Source organism: Schistocerca serialis, chromosome 9 (genome assembly GCF_023864345.2).
Source record: "Schistocerca serialis cubense isolate TAMUIC-IGC-003099 chromosome 9, iqSchSeri2.2, whole genome shotgun sequence".
Taxonomy (NCBI): Eukaryota; Metazoa; Arthropoda; class Insecta; order Orthoptera; family Acrididae; genus Schistocerca; species Schistocerca serialis.
The window spans coordinates 282,939,243-282,956,650 of record NC_064646.1 but is presented as its reverse complement, the minus strand read 5'-3'; the positions used below and the strand labels follow the sequence as shown (position 1 = coordinate 282,956,650).

At 42.4% G+C, this 17,408-nt stretch overlaps 1 protein-coding gene across 1 annotated transcript in view; it reads right to left on the bottom strand.

The window, feature by feature from the left end:
* LOC126419104 (retinol-binding protein pinta-like) overlaps positions 1-17,408 on the bottom strand; it is a 323,696-nt gene that overhangs the window by 133,116 nt on the left and 173,172 nt on the right. The window contains exon 3 of the mRNA XM_050086202.1: positions 9,201-9,357. Coding sequence (XP_049942159.1) covers positions 9,201-9,357 — 157 coding nt within the window. The remainder of the gene's footprint in view (positions 1-9,200; positions 9,358-17,408) is intronic.

Here is a 17,408-nt window from a genome sequence, read left to right as displayed (position 1 = left end):
TGGGATTTCGGAGCCGGAGGCCCACTCGTGTACCCTTGATGGCTGCACGACATAAAGCCTTACGCCTCGCCTGGGCCCATCAACATCGACATTGGACTGTTGATGACTGGAAACATGTTGCCTAGTCGGGCGAGTGTCGTTTCAGATTGTATCGAGAGGATGGACGAGTACGGATTTGGAGACAACCTCATGAATACATGGACCCCTGCATGTCTGCAGCGGACTGTTCAAGCAGGTGGAGGCTGTGTAATGGTGTAGGGCGTGTACAGTTGGAGTGATATGGGACCCCTGATACATCCAGATACCACTCTGACAGGTGACATGCACGTAAGCATCCTCCTCGATCACCTGCATCTATTCGTGTCCATTGTGCATTCTGACGGACTTGGGCAGTTCCTGCAGGACAATGCGACAACCCACATGTCTAGAATTGTTACAGAGTGGCTCCAGGTACACTCTTCCGAGTTTAAACACTTACGTCGGCCACCAAACTCCCCAGACACGAACATTATTGAGCGTATCTGGGATGCCTCTCAACGTGCTATTCAGAAGAGATCTCCACCCCCCTCGTACTATTACGGACTTATGGACAGCCCTGCAGGATTCATGGTGTCAGTTCCCTCCAGCACTACTTCAGACTTTAGTCGAGTCCACGGCACGTCGTTTTACGGCACTTCTGCTTGCTCGCGAGAGCCCTACACGACATTAGGCACGTGTACCAGTTTCTTTGGCTCTTCTATGTATATCACTTCCTCCTTGTCAGCTGTATCCAATAATGTTTCGTTCAATTTTATATACACAGCGCATTAAAACTTATTCATGGTTTTTCCGCTGAGCTCCACTGGCATCGTTATGACGACAAACTAAATTCCTTTTCGTTTCTTGAATGTAACATCTACGAAAATAAAATATTGACAGCTAGTGTGAACTTCTGGAATGTATTTTTTATGTTGGTTCACTAAAATACTGCCAATACATTCTGCGTAAATTATTTGGTGTCTTTATGATCGCAATGGTATGCAATGAAAGAAAAAAAATCGGGGTTGTACGAGTGTTAAATACCCACCTTACATGAGCGACTTTCTCGTCGAAACCGATAAATCGTGGTGCGTGGTGCGTCGCCAGCGGGGCAATAACATCAATGTTCAGTTGACTTAAGGGCCCTACGCAGAGGAATGACGGATTGCTGGCTATATCGCCAGCGATATCACTGCAGTTCCAATCGGTCATTCGCTTCGATCACGCCACACATAAGCGATTTACCAAGCAACTACAAGAACTATAACTAACGTCACTATGTAGTGGAAATGAACTGCTATTTTTAACAGAAGTCGCAGTTGGGAGTCCGGAAATTCCAACAACACATGAAAGAAAAAATTGGAACTGTAGCTTACTTGTGTTGTCAAATGAAGCAATAAGTTTACTGTTGTCAGGCAGTGTTATTTAACTCCAAAGCACATTTCGCAAGTATAAAGCTGCATCATCAGATAGATTTGCAGGGATTGGACAAAAATATGGAAACACCGTGAGAAACGCATGCTTTATCATAAATGCAGACGCTGGCCAAGCCTGCAGCTTGCGCTGTTGTATTTGATAGTGTCCTCCATTAGAGTTGTAAAACTACCGTAAGCTACTGTAGATTATCACAGTAAACGCAAAACTACGGTAGTTTCTCTATTAGCCTTGGTCAGTTAAGCCCCGCGTTACCGGTACGTTAGGTGTGTTGCATACCAATCAGGCGTTACCTCATTTCGATCGCTTTGTTTGCCTAATACGATCAGTGTCTTACTAGATTCACGTAGAAACCGGAAATGATGAACCGTCTAGAAACTCAATGAGGATATATAAAGACTCGCGTAACCTACGGAACATTTCTGTTGTACATTGTTACCCTTCTGTCTGTCTCCTAAAAATAAACGGTATTTAGACCAAAATTGAAATTGTTAATGTTTAATTCAGGTCTTTATTCGAAAATCGTTGATTTCTAAGATGATACACAGAGATGTTGTAGTATAAATAAAAAACAATAGAGATTTATCAATAGCGCTAGAAAATGCAATACGCTAAAAAAAGGAAAATTAAGAAAAAAACGCGAAACAAAAACATATCAAACATCGCGTTAGTACTTCGCCGAGATTATATAAAACATGTATCTGTTAGTTGTGAACAACTTCAAGCTTATCAGTAATAACAGGAAACTCTTGTCTTGCATCATGATGTAGAACATTCTATTGAGTTCAAAATAACAACAATAAATATATAGATTTTTTATGTTTGTGCATGTAAACTGTACTTGCATCAAAAGTAATTGATTTGGTCACATAAAAGCGCACAAGTTACGCGATCAACTAAATGTCATTGCCTTTAAAATGCAATTTACATTTTGTAAGGATATAAAACAGACAATGGACTAAGAAAGAACGATGCACGGTTCTAATTATGTGAAAAACAAATAAACAAAAAACAAACAAAGAGAAGTCCTCGGCTACCAGTTTCTCCCCCACGCATTTATTTATGTTTCTCTCCCTAACAACGCTTCAAATTCAACGACTAATCCTACGTTTTACAACGTCATTTATATACTGTATCAAAACTAACGAACCGTAGTTTTACTACAGCGCAACTCTATCCTCAATACGTTACATATGTCAGCCGTGGTCAGAATAGTGTTTTGTGTAGTTTTTAGTGCAATATACCGCAGCTAAGTGAATTAGAGCGTGCTCATTTTGTTTGTGCTCGTATGGTGGGACATTCGAAAATTTACACCACCATACAATGAAAGTGGAAAAACTTTCGCTGAATCACAACGCGGACGAAAGTGTGTGTTTAGTGATTGCGACGGATGCGCACTGAAGAAAACTGAGACAAAAAATGAGAGCGGCAGCAGCAAAAGTCACTGCAAAACTGAATGTTGCACTCGCGAACACTGTTAGTACCAAAACAACGGGAGCTGGAATTCCAAAACTACATATCATGATGTAAATGCCCGTAATGGGAAAACGTGGTGTCGAAGCCATATAATCTGGACTATGGAGCAATGGAACAATGACACCTGGTCGGATCGGTCTTGTTTCACACTGTTTCCAACTTTTAGCTGAGTTTATGTCCCAAGAGCGGAAAATGGCGAGGGTCCAGTATCGATTCGGACAGCCACATCGTGGTACTGCATAAGAGCCGTAACTACTCTGCAATGACACATTACTGCCAAGAACTAATTGACCATTTTGGATGATCAAACCCATCCCAAGGTACAATATCTGTTTCCCAATGGTAATGCTGTGTTACAAGAGCTGTTTACACAGCTTTCATCGCGCAGGACTGATTTTATGAGCACGATGATGAAACATTCCGTCTACCGTGACCACTAGAGTCAGCAGATCTCGATATTATTGAGCCTTTGAGAGAAAGGATAGATATCCGCCTCCATCGTCGCTACCTGAACTTCCCATTATTTTGCAGGAAGAATGACATAAGGTCCCCTTGAAAAACCTACAGGACTTGTATTCATCCATTCCGAGACGACGGAAAGCTTTCTGAATGTCATCTGTTGTCCTACACCGTATTAGGCACGGTGATGCGTTTTACTTGTGGTGTTTCCATATTTCTGTTCACCCTCTGTATATGTTCTGTTATGATTTTAGACTAACCTTTGACACTCTCTAGAAGAGAAAAACAAATCACTATTTCGAAACTATGAATGTGAAACCAAAATAAAAATAAAAACACTCCACTGGTTTTCGTTCATCCCCCCACAGACCTCCACAAAACTATGAACCATGTTGCGGGATAGTATTTTTTTCCTCTACTAGACATTGCCACTGGTGACTCAGACGTCAGGAGACAACACTTAGACGCCATCGTAATCCACGTAAGGTAGTAGTCCTTACTGTCCTTGTTATGCACCTAATGTAGTTAGTGCTAGTTTGCGCAAGATGATGTTTCTAGCAGCTAATTTTGCTTCGTGTTCATGCAAATTCTCCTGAGCCGAGTGCCTCATCTAATGTGTCACCCCAGTTTTTGGATTGCACAGTGCTCTAGCCGTTTTCCTTCCCATTCTTTGGCCTTGTGCTGTTCAGCTGTGGAGTACGCATGCCCTGTGTGGTATAATTCCAGCCCTGCCAAACATGTGCACCTACGACTCAATGAATCATGCCGCTTTGTCGCAGACCTATCAAGCGATCCCTTCTTATAGTCAGGCTGTGCCACAAATTTCTTTTCTCTCCAGTTCTATTCGGTATCTTCTCATTACTTACGTGATGTACCCATTTAATTTTCGTCTTTCTTCTGTAGCACCACATTTCGAAAGCTTCTTATCTCTTCTTAGCTGCACTGTTTATCGTCCATGTTTTACATCCATACATGGCTAGACTCCAACCAAATATCTTCACAAAAGACTTAAGTGTTAGCACTTAAATCTATATTCGATGTTAACACATTTCTCTTCTTCAGAAATGATTTTCTTGCTGTTCCCAGTCTACATTTCATATACTCCCTACTTGCCCATCATCAGTTATTTTGCTACCCAAATAACGAAACTCATCTCCTGCTTTAAGTGCCTCGTTTCCTAAACTAATTCCCCCAGCATCACTAGATTTAATTCGACTACATTTCATTACTCTTGTTTTGCTTTTGTTGATGTTAATCTCCTCCCCCCATGAACCATGGACCTTGCCGTTGGTGGGGAGGCTTGCGTGCCTCAACGATACAGATAGCCGTACCGAAGGTGCAACCACAACGGAGGGGTATCTGTTGAGAGGCCAGACAAACGTGTGGTTCCCGAAGAGGGGCAGTAGCCTTTTCAGTAGTTGCAGGGGCAACAGTCTGGATGATTGACTGATCTGGCCTTGTAACACTAACCAAAATGGCCTTGCTGTTCTGATACTGCGAACGGCTGAAAGCAAGGGGAAACTACAGCCGTAAATTTTCCCTAAGGGCATGCAGCTTTACCGTATGATTTAATGATGATGGCGTCCTCTTGGGTAAAATATTCCGGAGGTAAAATAGTCCTCCATTCGGATCTCCGGGCGGGGACTACTCAAGAGGATGTCGTTATCAGGAGAAAGAAAACTGGCGTTCTACGGATCGGAGCGTGGAATGTCAGATCCCTTAATCGAGCAGGTAGGTTAGAAAATTTAAAAAGGGAAATGGATAGGTTAAAGTTAGATATAGTGGGAATTAGTGAAGTTCGGTGGCAGGTGGAACAAGACTTTTGGTCAGGTGAATACAGAGTTACAAATACAAAAGCAAATAGGGGTAATGCAGGTGTAGGTTTAATAATGAATAAAAAAATAGGAGTGCGGGTAAGCTACTACAAACAGCATAGTGAACGCATTATTGTGGCCAAGATAGACACATAGCCCACGCGTACTGTAGTAGTATTCTCTGCCTCGTGATGACTGGGTGTTGTGTGATGTCCTTAGGTTAGCTAGGTTTAAGTAGTTCTAAGTTCTAGGGGACTGATGACCATAGATGTTAAGTCCCATAGTGCTCAGAGCCATTTACTACAGTAGTACATGTTTATATGCCAACTAGCTCTGCAGATGATGAAGAAATTGATGAAATGTATGATGAGATAAAAGAAATTATTCAGGTAGTGAAGGGAGACGAAAATTTAAAGGTCATGGGTGACTGGAATTCGTCAGTAGGAAAAGGGAGAGAAGGAAACATAGTAGGTGAATATGGATTGGGGTTAAGAAATGAAAGAGGAAGCCGTCTGGTAGAATTTTGCGCAGAGCATAACTTAATCATAGCTAACACTTCGTTCAAGAATCATGAAAGAAGGTTGTATACATGGAAGTACCCTGGAGATACTAAAAGGTATCAGATAGATTATTTAATGGTAAGATGTAGGAACCAGGTTTTAAATTGTAAGACATTTCCAGGGGCAGATGTGGACTCTGACCACAATCTGTTGGTAATGAACTGTAGATTAAAACTGAAGAAACTGCAAAAAGGTGGGAATTTAAGGAGATGGGACCTGGATAAACTGACTAAACTAGAGGTTGTAGAGAGTTTCAGGGAGAGCATAAGGGAACAATTGACAGGAATGGGGGAAAGAAATACAGTAGAAGAAGAATGGGTAGCATTGAGGGATGAAATAGTGAAGGCAGCAGAGGATCAAATAGGTAGAAAGACGAGGGCTAGTAGAAACCCTTGGGTAACAGAAGAAATATTGAATTTAATTGATGAAAGGAGAAAATATAAAAATGCAGTAAATGAAGCAGGCAAAAAGGAATACAAACGTCTCGAAAATGAGATCGACAGGAAGTGCAAAATGGCTAAGCAGGCATGGCTAGAGGACAAATGTAAGGATGTAGAGGCTTATCTCACTAGGGGTAAAATAGATACTGCTTACAGGAAAATTAAAGAGACCTTTGGAGAAAGGAGAACCACTTGCATGAATATCAAGAGCTTTGATGGAAACCCAGTTCTAAGCAAAGAAAGGAAAGCAGAAAGGTGGAAGGAGTATATAGAGGGTCTATACAAGGGCGACGTACTTGAGGACAATATTATGGAAATGGAAGAGGATGTAGATGAAGATGAAATGGGAGATATGATACTGCGTATAGAGTTTGACAGAGCACTGAAAGACCTGAGTCGAAACAAGGCCCCCGGAGTAGACAACATTCCATTAGAACTACTGACAGCCTTCGGAGAGCCAGTCCTGGCAAAACTCTACCATCTGGTGAGCAAGATGTATGAGACAGGCGAAATACCCTCAGACGTCAAGAAAAATATAATAATTCCAATCCCAAAGAAAGCAGGTGTTGACAGATGGGAAAATTACCGAACTATCAGTTTGATAGGTCACAGCTGCAAAATGCTAACGCGAATTCTTTACAGACGAATGGAAAAACTGGTAGAAGCCGACCTTGGGGAAGATCAGTTTGGATTCCGTAGAAATGTTGGAACACGTGAGGCAATACTGACCCTACGACTTATCTTAGAAGATAGATTAAGGAAAGGCAAACCTACGTTTCTAGCATTTGTAGACTTAGAGAAAGCTTTTGACAATGTTGATTGGAATACTCTCTTTCAAATTCTGAAAGTGGCAGGGGTCAAATACATGTATCGAAAGGCTATTTACAATTTGTACAGAAAGCAGATGGCAGTTATAAGAGTCGAGGGGCATGAAAGGGAAGCAGTGGTTGGGAAGGGAGTGAGACAGGGTTGTAGCCTATCCCTAATGTTATTCAATCTGTATATTGAACAAGCAATAAAGGAAACAAAAGAAAAGTTTGGAGTAGGTATTAAAATCCATGGAGAAGAAATAAAAACTTTGAGGTTCGCCGATGACATTGTAATTCTGTCAGAGACAGCAAAGGACTTGGAAGAGCAGTTGAACGGAATGGACAGTGTCTTGAAAGGAGGGTATAAGATGAACATCAACAAAATCAAAACGAGGATAATGGAATGTAGTCGAATTAAGTCGGGTGATGCTGAGGGAATTAGATTAGGAAATGAGACACTTAAAGTAGTAAAGGAGTTTTGCTATTTGGGGAGCAAAATAACTGACGATGGTCGAAGTAGAGAGGATATAAAATGTAGACTGGCAATGGCAAGGAATGCGTTTCTGAAGAAGAAAAAATTGTTAACATCGTGTATAGATTTAAATGTCAGGAAGTCGTTTCTGAAAGTATTTGTGTGGAGTGTAGCCATGTATGGAAGTGAAACGTGGACGATAAATACTTTAGACAAGAAGAGAATGGAAGCTTTCGAAATGTGGTACTACAGAAGAATGCTGAAGATTAGATGGGTAGATCACATAACTAATGAGGAGGTATTGAATAGAATTGGGGAGAAGAGGAGCTTGTGGCACAACTTGACTAGAAGAAGGGATCGGTTGGTAGGACATGTTCTTAGACATCGAGGGATCACCAATTTAGTGTTGGAGGGCAGCGTGGAGGGTAAAAATCGTAGAGGGAGACCAAGAGATGAATACACTAAGCAGATTCAGAAGTATGTAGGCTGTAGTAGGTACTGGGAGATGAAGAAGCTTGCACGGGATAGAGTAGCATGGAGAGCTGCATCAAACCAGTCTCAGGACTGAAGACCACAACAACAACGACGATGTTAATCTTTTATCCTCCTTTCAGGACGCTGTGGATTACGTTGCACTGCTCTTCCAAGCCCTTTGCTGTCTCTGACAAAATTACTATGCCATCGGCAAACCTCAAAGTTTTTATTTCGTCTCTCAGTTCCTACTTCAAATTGTTCCATAGTTTTTTCTTTACTACTTGCTCAATGTACAGACTGAATTGTATCGGCAATAAGCTATTACCCTGACTCACTTCCTTCTAAACCACTGCTTCCTTTTATACTCCTCGACTTTTATAACTGCCGTCTGGTTTTTGTACAAGTTGTAAATAGTCTTTCGATTCCTGCATTTCACCCCTGTTACCTTCAGAATTTCAAAGAGAGTATTCCTGTCAACATTGTCGAAAACTTCCTATAAGTCTACAAATGGTATAAACGTAGGTTTGCTTTCCTTAACCTATCTTCTATGAGAAGTCGTAGGGTCAGTATTGCTTCTCATGTTCCTACGTTTCTCCGGAATCCAAACTGAACTTCCTCGAGGTCGGCTTCTAGCAGTTTTTCCATTCTTCTGTAAAGAATGAGTGTTACTATTTCGCAACCAAGAGTATTAAACTGATAGTTCGGTAATATTCAAATCTGTCAGCACCTGCTTTTTTTTCGAATTCTTTCTTGAAGTCTTAGGGTATTCCACCTGTTTTGTACATGATGCAGTTACGTAAATAATAAAGTTTTTAGTTTTTTAAAATATAAGTAACTTCACGCTCCGGCGCGGAGGTCCTTGCGATGCCAGTCGGCCACTGTGTCACCATCTGCCTTACGGCGCTGTTTGGAAACGGGATAGAGAGCACCCCGCTCTCCCAAACGCTGGAACTCATATTCCTCATTAAAGCTGCTCCTCAACTGGACTTCATACACCGCTTTCCAGTTCTCCCAGAAAGAAAAACGCCTGAGAAATACAAGGAATCGAACCCTTATTTTCAGGATGGCAGTGAGACACTCTGAACAGTGAAGGAGGCGGTTTTGAATTAAAGAAATATTGGACGATGTGTACTGATCTGCGGGAGACTATGTTTAATAATAAACTGAGTTGTAGCATAAAAATTAATGTAAGAATCCGTTTTATGTCAGTGGCCTTTCGTGTCGTAAGGGTGCTTGCTACTTACGCGAGGTCCATGAGGCATTCTATCTCGGGCAGCAGCGGGTCCCTGTTGGAGAAGAGGTCCGTCCACTGCGTGCGCACCGTGAAGTACATCTCGATGGTCTTCTTGGTGGGCTCCAGGTTTCCATAACAGCTGTGCAGGAACAGGTGCAGGTGCTCGTCTGCAACAAAGAAGAGGGTTATAGATAGAGAGATGGGAAATTGATACGCGTTCGGCTATCAAGAGAGCAATGCGTGAACCCTTGAGCGACTACCACAGCAGAAAATTCTCAGATGATATTTCAGAAAACCCAAAGAAATTCTGGTCGTATATAAAGGCTATTAGTGACATCAAAGTTAGCTTCCAGACACTCGTGAATTAGACAGGAAATAAAGTTCGGGGTAGCAAAATAAAACAAGAAATGCTTAGCTCCGTTTTCAAATATTCCTTTACAAATGAAAGTCCATGAGAATGATCCCAATTTAATCCTCGCATCCCTGGTAAGATGAGTGAAATAGTGTTAGTGTCAGTGAGAAATGCCTGGAATCATTAAAATCGAACGAAGCTCCAGGCTCCACGGAATCCCTATAAGACCATATAACGAATCTGCGACTGAGTTAGTCTCTCTGTTAACTATATTCTTTCGTAGATCGCTCGAACAAAAACCGTGCGCAGTTGTTGGAAGAAAGCACAGGCCACACCTGCCTACAAGAAGGGTAGCTGAAGTAAACCATAAAACTACCGTCTAATATCCTTGACGTCGGTTTGTTGTTAGAACATATTCTGAACATATTCTGAGCTTAAGCATAATGAGGTATCTGGAAAAGAACGACCTCCTCCATGCCAACTTGCGCAAATCCCGAAAACATCGATAATGTGAAACCGAACTCGCTCTTTTCACACGTGACGTACTGAAAACTTTGGATCGAGGCAGTCAAGTAGATGCAATATTTCTCGATTTTCGAAAAGCATTTGAGTTAGCACCACATCTACGATTATTACCAAAAGTATGATCGTATGGAGTATCGTGCGTAGTTTGTGACTGGATGAGTATCTCTTAGTAGGGAGGAAGCAGAACTTGTCTTAACTGGAGTGGGGACCCTTGCTGTTCGTGTTGTATATTAATAATCTTGCGAGAAATATTGCAAATGATGACGTTATATGTAATGAAGGACCGCCTGAAAGACGCTGCATAAATATTCAGTCAGATCTTGATAAGATGTCCAAGTGGTGCAAAAATTGCCAATTTCCTTTAAATGTTTAGAAATGTAAAGTTGTGCACTTCACAAAACAAAAGAACGTAGTACCCTACGACTACAATCAGAGGCGATTCTAGAAGTCGGTCAGGGGGGAGGGATAATTGGGAGAGGGGTTTGGGGGAATGGAATATGGCTTAACAAAGGGACAGTCATCCACCGACAAATTGGTAAAATTTGGTGTTGCTTAAAGTAGATTTTGGTAACTGTTTTGGAGTTCAGGGTAAAGAAAACTTATTTTAACATGGGAGATTTTATAAATTACATAAACCATAAATAGGTCAACTTACAACAAATAAGGTTTTATTAATTTTCTGGATACAGAAGATGACATGAATGTAAAAACTTGAACTTGACATGAATATAAAAAAAATTCTGTTACAAAATTCACTGGTTATTTCCGTCTTCTGCCCAAATTGTCATGCTCATTCGTCTGTGTTTCTTTTTACTAAATATGACAATGATATTTTCAATGTCCATATCTCTTTCTTCCTGGATATTTGCAAGAGCCAACCCATTTAGTCTCACCTGCCCCATTGTGTTACGCAAATAAGTCTTTATTCGTCTCAAAGTAGAGTTTTGTTCAGGAGTGCTTGCAGTGACAGGAATAGTCCCAAATATTTGAAGGGAAACGTATCCGTTTGGGAAAAACTGCTTGTCACAGTTCTTTAAATCTTCAGTTGGTGTCTCAGATCTTTGACTTTCTTCAACTCACCTTTCTTCCGTAGTTTCAGCTCTCCTTCTAAATCTGTTGAAGTAATATATTCGCTGATTTCTGAAGTAATTTTATCCAGTGTAATATGATTATCTATTTTTCCTTGGCATCGTCCCTGACTATAATATCAATGAGTCACAGTTGGAATCGTCCAACCCCTACAGATGATTGGCTGCAGCAATTTGTAGGGATATGAAATGAAATGATCACATAGGCACAGTCGTGGATAAAGCAGGTGGTACAATTTGGTTTATCAGCAGTATACTAGGAAAACGTTATCAGCCTACAAAGTGAACTGCTTACAAATAAATCGTGTCGCCCATGCCAGAGTACTGTTAAAGTTTGTGGGACCCGTGCCAAATGGGAATAACAGGGCATATTGAACATACATGGAGAAGGGCAGCACGAATGGTCCCAGGTTTGTTTGACCCGTGGGGACAGTGTCACAGCGATGCTGAAGAAACTGAACTGGCAGACTATTGAAGATAGAAGTTAACTATCGTCAGAAAGTCTACTTAGAAACTTCCAAGAATCGGCTTTAAATGGTGACTCTAGGAATATGCTACAACCCCCTACATATCTCTCCCGTAGGGATCGTGAGAACAGGATTAGTTTAATTACAGCTCGCACGAGGGCATTCAAACAATCACTCTTCCCGCGCTCCATACGTGATAGGAACGGGATAGAACCCTAATAACTGGTACAATGGGATGTAGCCTCTGGTATGCGCTTCATAGTGGTTTGCGGAGTGTAGATGTAGACACAACAGGGGAATTGTCAGGCATCACCATGACGCCCGTGGCAGAGGACCCTTTGTGCTTTATGCTGTATACGGTTGGATATCTACTCGCCTGTTCACGAATAGAACAAATCAGTAACCCTGCCCACGATTCTCTAAAGAATCAAACTCACACGTGTAAAACAGCTTTAAACGTCTGATTACTTTATAAATCTGTTAATGCGTTAAATGTCTGTAGCAAAGCGTGTAAAACCCTTATGGCTAAGAAGCAAAACCCCAATTATGTTGATTTTATTAGTTCTGAATTATTCACGCGTAGAATAATGAAGAGTCAAACCAAAACCGGTTGAGTGTGCCGGCCGTGGTGGCCGAGCGGTTCTAGACGCTACAGTCTGGAACCGCTAGACCACAACGGTCGCAGGTTCGAATCCTACCTCGGGCATGGATGTGTGTGATGTCCTTAGGTTAGTTAGGTTTAAATAGTTCTAAGTTCTAGGAGACTGATGACCTCAGCAGTTAAGTCCCATAGTGTACAGAGCCATTTTTTTGAACCGGTTGAGTGTAGTCCGCGTAATTTGCGTTTTTAAGAGAAGCTAGTTTTCCACCCGTCTCAATGTTTATGACGTCCTATCTCGTGATATGCATCGTACAATATTATTATTTTTCAGGTACATTCAGTGATATACGTGGACACTGTCTGCGAATTGTGTTGGTAATAGAATTGATAGAGTTCCCATTCTTAAACAGTGAATGAATGTAATGTGGAATTTTGCACGTCGACACTTACGCTGGCTCTTGACACATACGCAGTTTATAACTTTAATACACGTCTTATTGCGTTAAACCTTCAACGTAACGTTATACGTGTTAATGTGTAGATTATGATGCCATTTTAAATTCTTGACTTCGGTCACTAATTATCTGAAACTAGCGAAGGCAGAAATGCTTCGCAGTCACTAAATATATTTGGCAACTGGATATACGATTTACTCTCCACCTCTCTCTCTCTCTCTCCCTCTCTCTCTCTTTCTCTCTGCCCCTCTGTCCCTATCCCCCCCTACCCTTTACCATCTCCTCCTTCTCCCCCCTATTTCTGTCCATCAACTACACCCATCTCCCTGTATATCTCTTATCCCATGCTCTCTCTGTCCTCCTCTCCCTTCTCTCTGATCTTGTCCTTATCGCAAATGGAACCCTGATCGAGAACATAAGTCAAAATGAGTGGATAAATCTGTTGGACTCATTAGTACAGGGCGTATGAGAGAGACCCCTCCAGCTGCTGGATCTGTGAGCATAGTAGTTTGAATGACAATATTTCGCATTGTTTTAATCTGTGAACAGGTAGGACTATATAGTCAGCCATAAACAAAACCTTCCTGTAATCGATTCTTGGATATACACTAGCTGATCAGAAGTATCCAGTTACCACCCCCCCTCCCCCCAAAACATTCGTTTTTCATATTAGGTGCATTGTACTGCCACCTACTGCCAGGTATTGCATATCAGCGCCCTCAGTAGTCATTAGACATCGTGAGAGAGCAGAATGGAGCACTCCGCGGTACTCACGGACGTCGAATGTGGTCAGGTGATCGGGTGTCCACACTCCTAAATGTCCCTAGGTCCACTGTCTCCGTTGTGATAATAAAGTGGAAACGTGAAGGGACATGTACAGCACAAAAGCGTACAGGCCGACCTCGTCTGTTGATAGGCATTGGTTGCCGACAGTTGAAGAGGGCCGTAATGTGTAATAGGAAGACATCTATCCAGACCATCGCACAGGAAGTCCAAACTGCATTAGGATCCACGCAAGTACTATGACAGTTAGGCGGGAGGTGAGAAAACATGGATTTCATGATCGAGCGGCTGCACATAAGCCACACATCACGCCGGTAAATTCCGAACGACGCTTCGTTTGGTGTAAGGAGCGTAAACATTGGGCAATTGAACAGTGGAAAAACGTTGTGTGGAGTGACGAATCACGGTGCACATTGTGGCGATCCGATGGCAGGGTGTGGGTATGGCGAATGCCCGGTGAACGTCATCTGCAGGTGTATGTAGTGCCAACAGTAAAATTCGGAGGCGGTGGTGTTATGGTGTGGTCGTGTTTTTCATGGAAGGGGCTTGCACCCCTTGTTGTTTTGCGTGGCACTATCACAGCACAGGCCTACACTGGAACCGCGCGACTGCTACGGTCGCAGGTTCAAATCCTGCCTCGGGCATGGATGTGTGTGACGTCCTTAGGTTGGTTAGGTTTAAATAGTTCTAAGGTCTAGGGGACTGATGACCTCAGAAGTTATGTCCCATAGCGCTCAGAGCCATTTGAACCATTTGTTATATTGTGGGGTAACCTCATAAACCGAGAGAAAATTTTTACAGTGCAAAAACGTGTAATAATTCTCATTTTGGTGTAAATGCAAAAAGAGCATGCCTAAACCTATTCAAAGCATTGCATATACTGATCACTGCTTCTCAGTATATTTAATCCTTAATGAGGTTTGTTGTAAGTAATATGTCTCTTTTTTTTAACCAAGAGCTCACTACACAGTATCAGCACAAGCTATAAAAACAGTCTATGTAAAGACTTGAAATCACGTACTTTCGTCCAAAAAGGGATCCAATATTCATAAGCTGCCAGCAGTCATTAAGAGCTTAGTTTGAGGCAAAGCACACTTTAAATAGAATTTGGACTTTTTGGAGGCCAGCTTCTTCTATTCCATAGATAAACCAGAATTAACATCTTTCTGTCTTTGTGACTGGAGGCATCGGTTGCTTAGAAAAAAGATTGCTTTGTTTGACTGGGTATTTCAAGACTTCAGTGAAGTTCTGAACACTTCTCGGAGCCAAAACCTTTTTCACAATTGCTTCTGCCTCAGTTCCACCACATGGCATCACTTTAGCCAAATTAGAGTCATGGTAAACATCCTTCGGTTATTTAAATCTACAATCCATACTTCTGTAGCTTATAATATGGTTGAGAGTATGGGCAACTTATTTCTAGTTAACATGAAACGTTTCCACTGTCATTTCTGCCATTAACAAAGTAGTCATTTGGAAACCGGAAATTTGTGGTAAGTTCTATGGGACCAAACTGCTGAGGTCATCGGTCCCGAGGCTTACACACTACTTAATCTAACTTAAACTAATTTACGCTAAGGACGACACACACATCCGTGCCTAAGGGAGGACTCGAACCTCCGACGGGGGGAGCCGCGCGAACCGTGGCAAGGCCCCTAGAACGCACGGCTACCCCGCGCGGCCGCCTTCATTTCTCTTTCGTTCCGCTTATGAACTTCTGTACAAGGATGTTGGTGGCAGTCGGCATTGCCTCTATGGGCGATGCTGTAGTCATGCTTACACAACACACAGTAAGCTAGGTTAACGTTGAAGGTCGTGGGCTTTAACCAAGAATATTGCTCCTACCACTTCTTCAAATAAACAAACGAGTATTTAATATTCTCGCGAGTTCTTGTTACTTCCGTGTGTTATTTATACCGCAGCTGCTGATCGGTGCGAAGCGCATTCGTCGGTTGCTAGTACTGACTGAGAAACAAGTAAACATTCGATCTCTCACGACCGCTGCAGACGCATAAGCTGTCACACTTTCTCTGTTCCTCCCATTCCCTTGAGCCAAACTGTGTTTTTCCGTAAAAACATGGACAGAAAAAAGACTGTATGTCGAGAATAGTCACGATCATTATAGGAAAACTTTTCGAGATCTGTAGTTCAGGGAATCTGAACTACCGATAGTACTCCGCGGAATTTATATTTATGACCGTGATCACTGACGAAATATACGGAAGAAACAGGCGGTCAGTAAAGTAGCCGGGAAAAAAAAATGTTGCTGTAATACGGTAGATACCGGGAAATACGGGAAAGTTGGTCACCCTACTTTAGCCTTTTAATAATATACAGGGTGTTCCAAACAATTCGTCAAATTAATACAGGAGATAGAGAACATCAAAACAAATATATTTCAACAAAGATCATACGGTCTCTAAAGTCAACTTGTAATGTCAGGGTAGACTTCTTTAGTGGTACTGACGTATGCTGCTACGTACACGTCGCTGACTGGGAATGTGTACTGACACTTAAATCTGCTCTGTAGGCGGATTGTTGCCTGTACAGGCTGGATGTTCCCCTGAATGTTAGACAAAGGACTGTCCTTCCAGCACGATGCCCCCCCCCCCCCCTATTTCGCATTGATAACTCCGCCCGAACAGGCCATGAAGGTCCAACGGTACCGACCGGCCGCCGTGTCATCCTCAGTCTACAGGCTCACTGGATGCGGATATAGAGGGGCTTGTGGACAGCACACTGCTCACCCGACCGCATGTCAGTTTACGAGACCGCATTTATGCGAGGAGTCACCTGGGAGCCACCTTCAGGAATCGATGGTTCGGACGAGATGGCCCTGTGGCTTGAACACCCTTACGTGATGAATTCTTCTCGGGTTATCGGCCGAGTGGTAGCGTCGTCTTGTCGCAACGTTTCAATGAGTTTCGTACACATCATCTTCTGGCGAAGAAGAATTCATCAGTGGAATACGCCGAGAAAGACTGAAAGACTGCAATTGGATACACCCTTACGTGTCTTGATTTCTTCCTCTGGGGCTATAAGAAGCAGCTGGTGTATGAAGACATTGTGGAAGCAGAAAAAGCCCTCCTCGCTGTAACTGCCGTCGCTGCTGGCACCATTGTGTGTACTTGTCAGGAATCCTCGAACGGAAACAATAGCCAATGGTTCGACGATGTACTGTATGCATACAGGCCAATGACCGTGCATTTCAGCAGTTCCTGTGAATCCCACTGCTGTAATTAGCATGACAATTACCTTCTGTGTAAACGTTCTTACAATCAGAAATTGCCATCAGGGTCCTTATCTAGCCTATCAGAAGCTTGAATGTGGTAGGGAAACTAGAAAACCTGAAAAGGGAAATGCAAAGGCTCAGTCTAGATATGTGGTCAGTGAAGTGAAGTGGAAAGAAGACAAGGTTCAAAATGGTTCAAATGGCTCTAAGCACTATGGGACTTAATATCTGAGGTCAGCAGTCCCCTAGACTTAGAACTACTTAAACCTAACTAACCTAACGGCGTCATACACATCCATGCCTGAGGCAGGATTCGAACCTGCGACCTTGACAGCAGCGCGGTTCCGGACTGAAGCGCCTAGAACCGCTCGGCCACAGCGGCCGGCGAAGGCAAGGATTTTTGGTCAGATGAGTGTAGGGTAATATCAACAGCAGCAGAAAATGGCATAACGGGAGTAGGATTCGTTATGAATAGGAAAGTAGTGCAGAGAGTGTGTTACTGTGAACAGTTCAGTGATAGGTTTGTTCTGATCAGAATTGACAGCAGACCAACACCGACAACGATAGTTGAGGTATACATGCCGACTTCTCAAGCTGAAGATGAAGAGATAGAGAAAGTGTATGAGGATACTGAAAGGGTAATACAGTATGTTGAAACTTCCCCTTTGAACAATTATACATGACTGTGCTTAAACTGACACACAATATTTTGTTA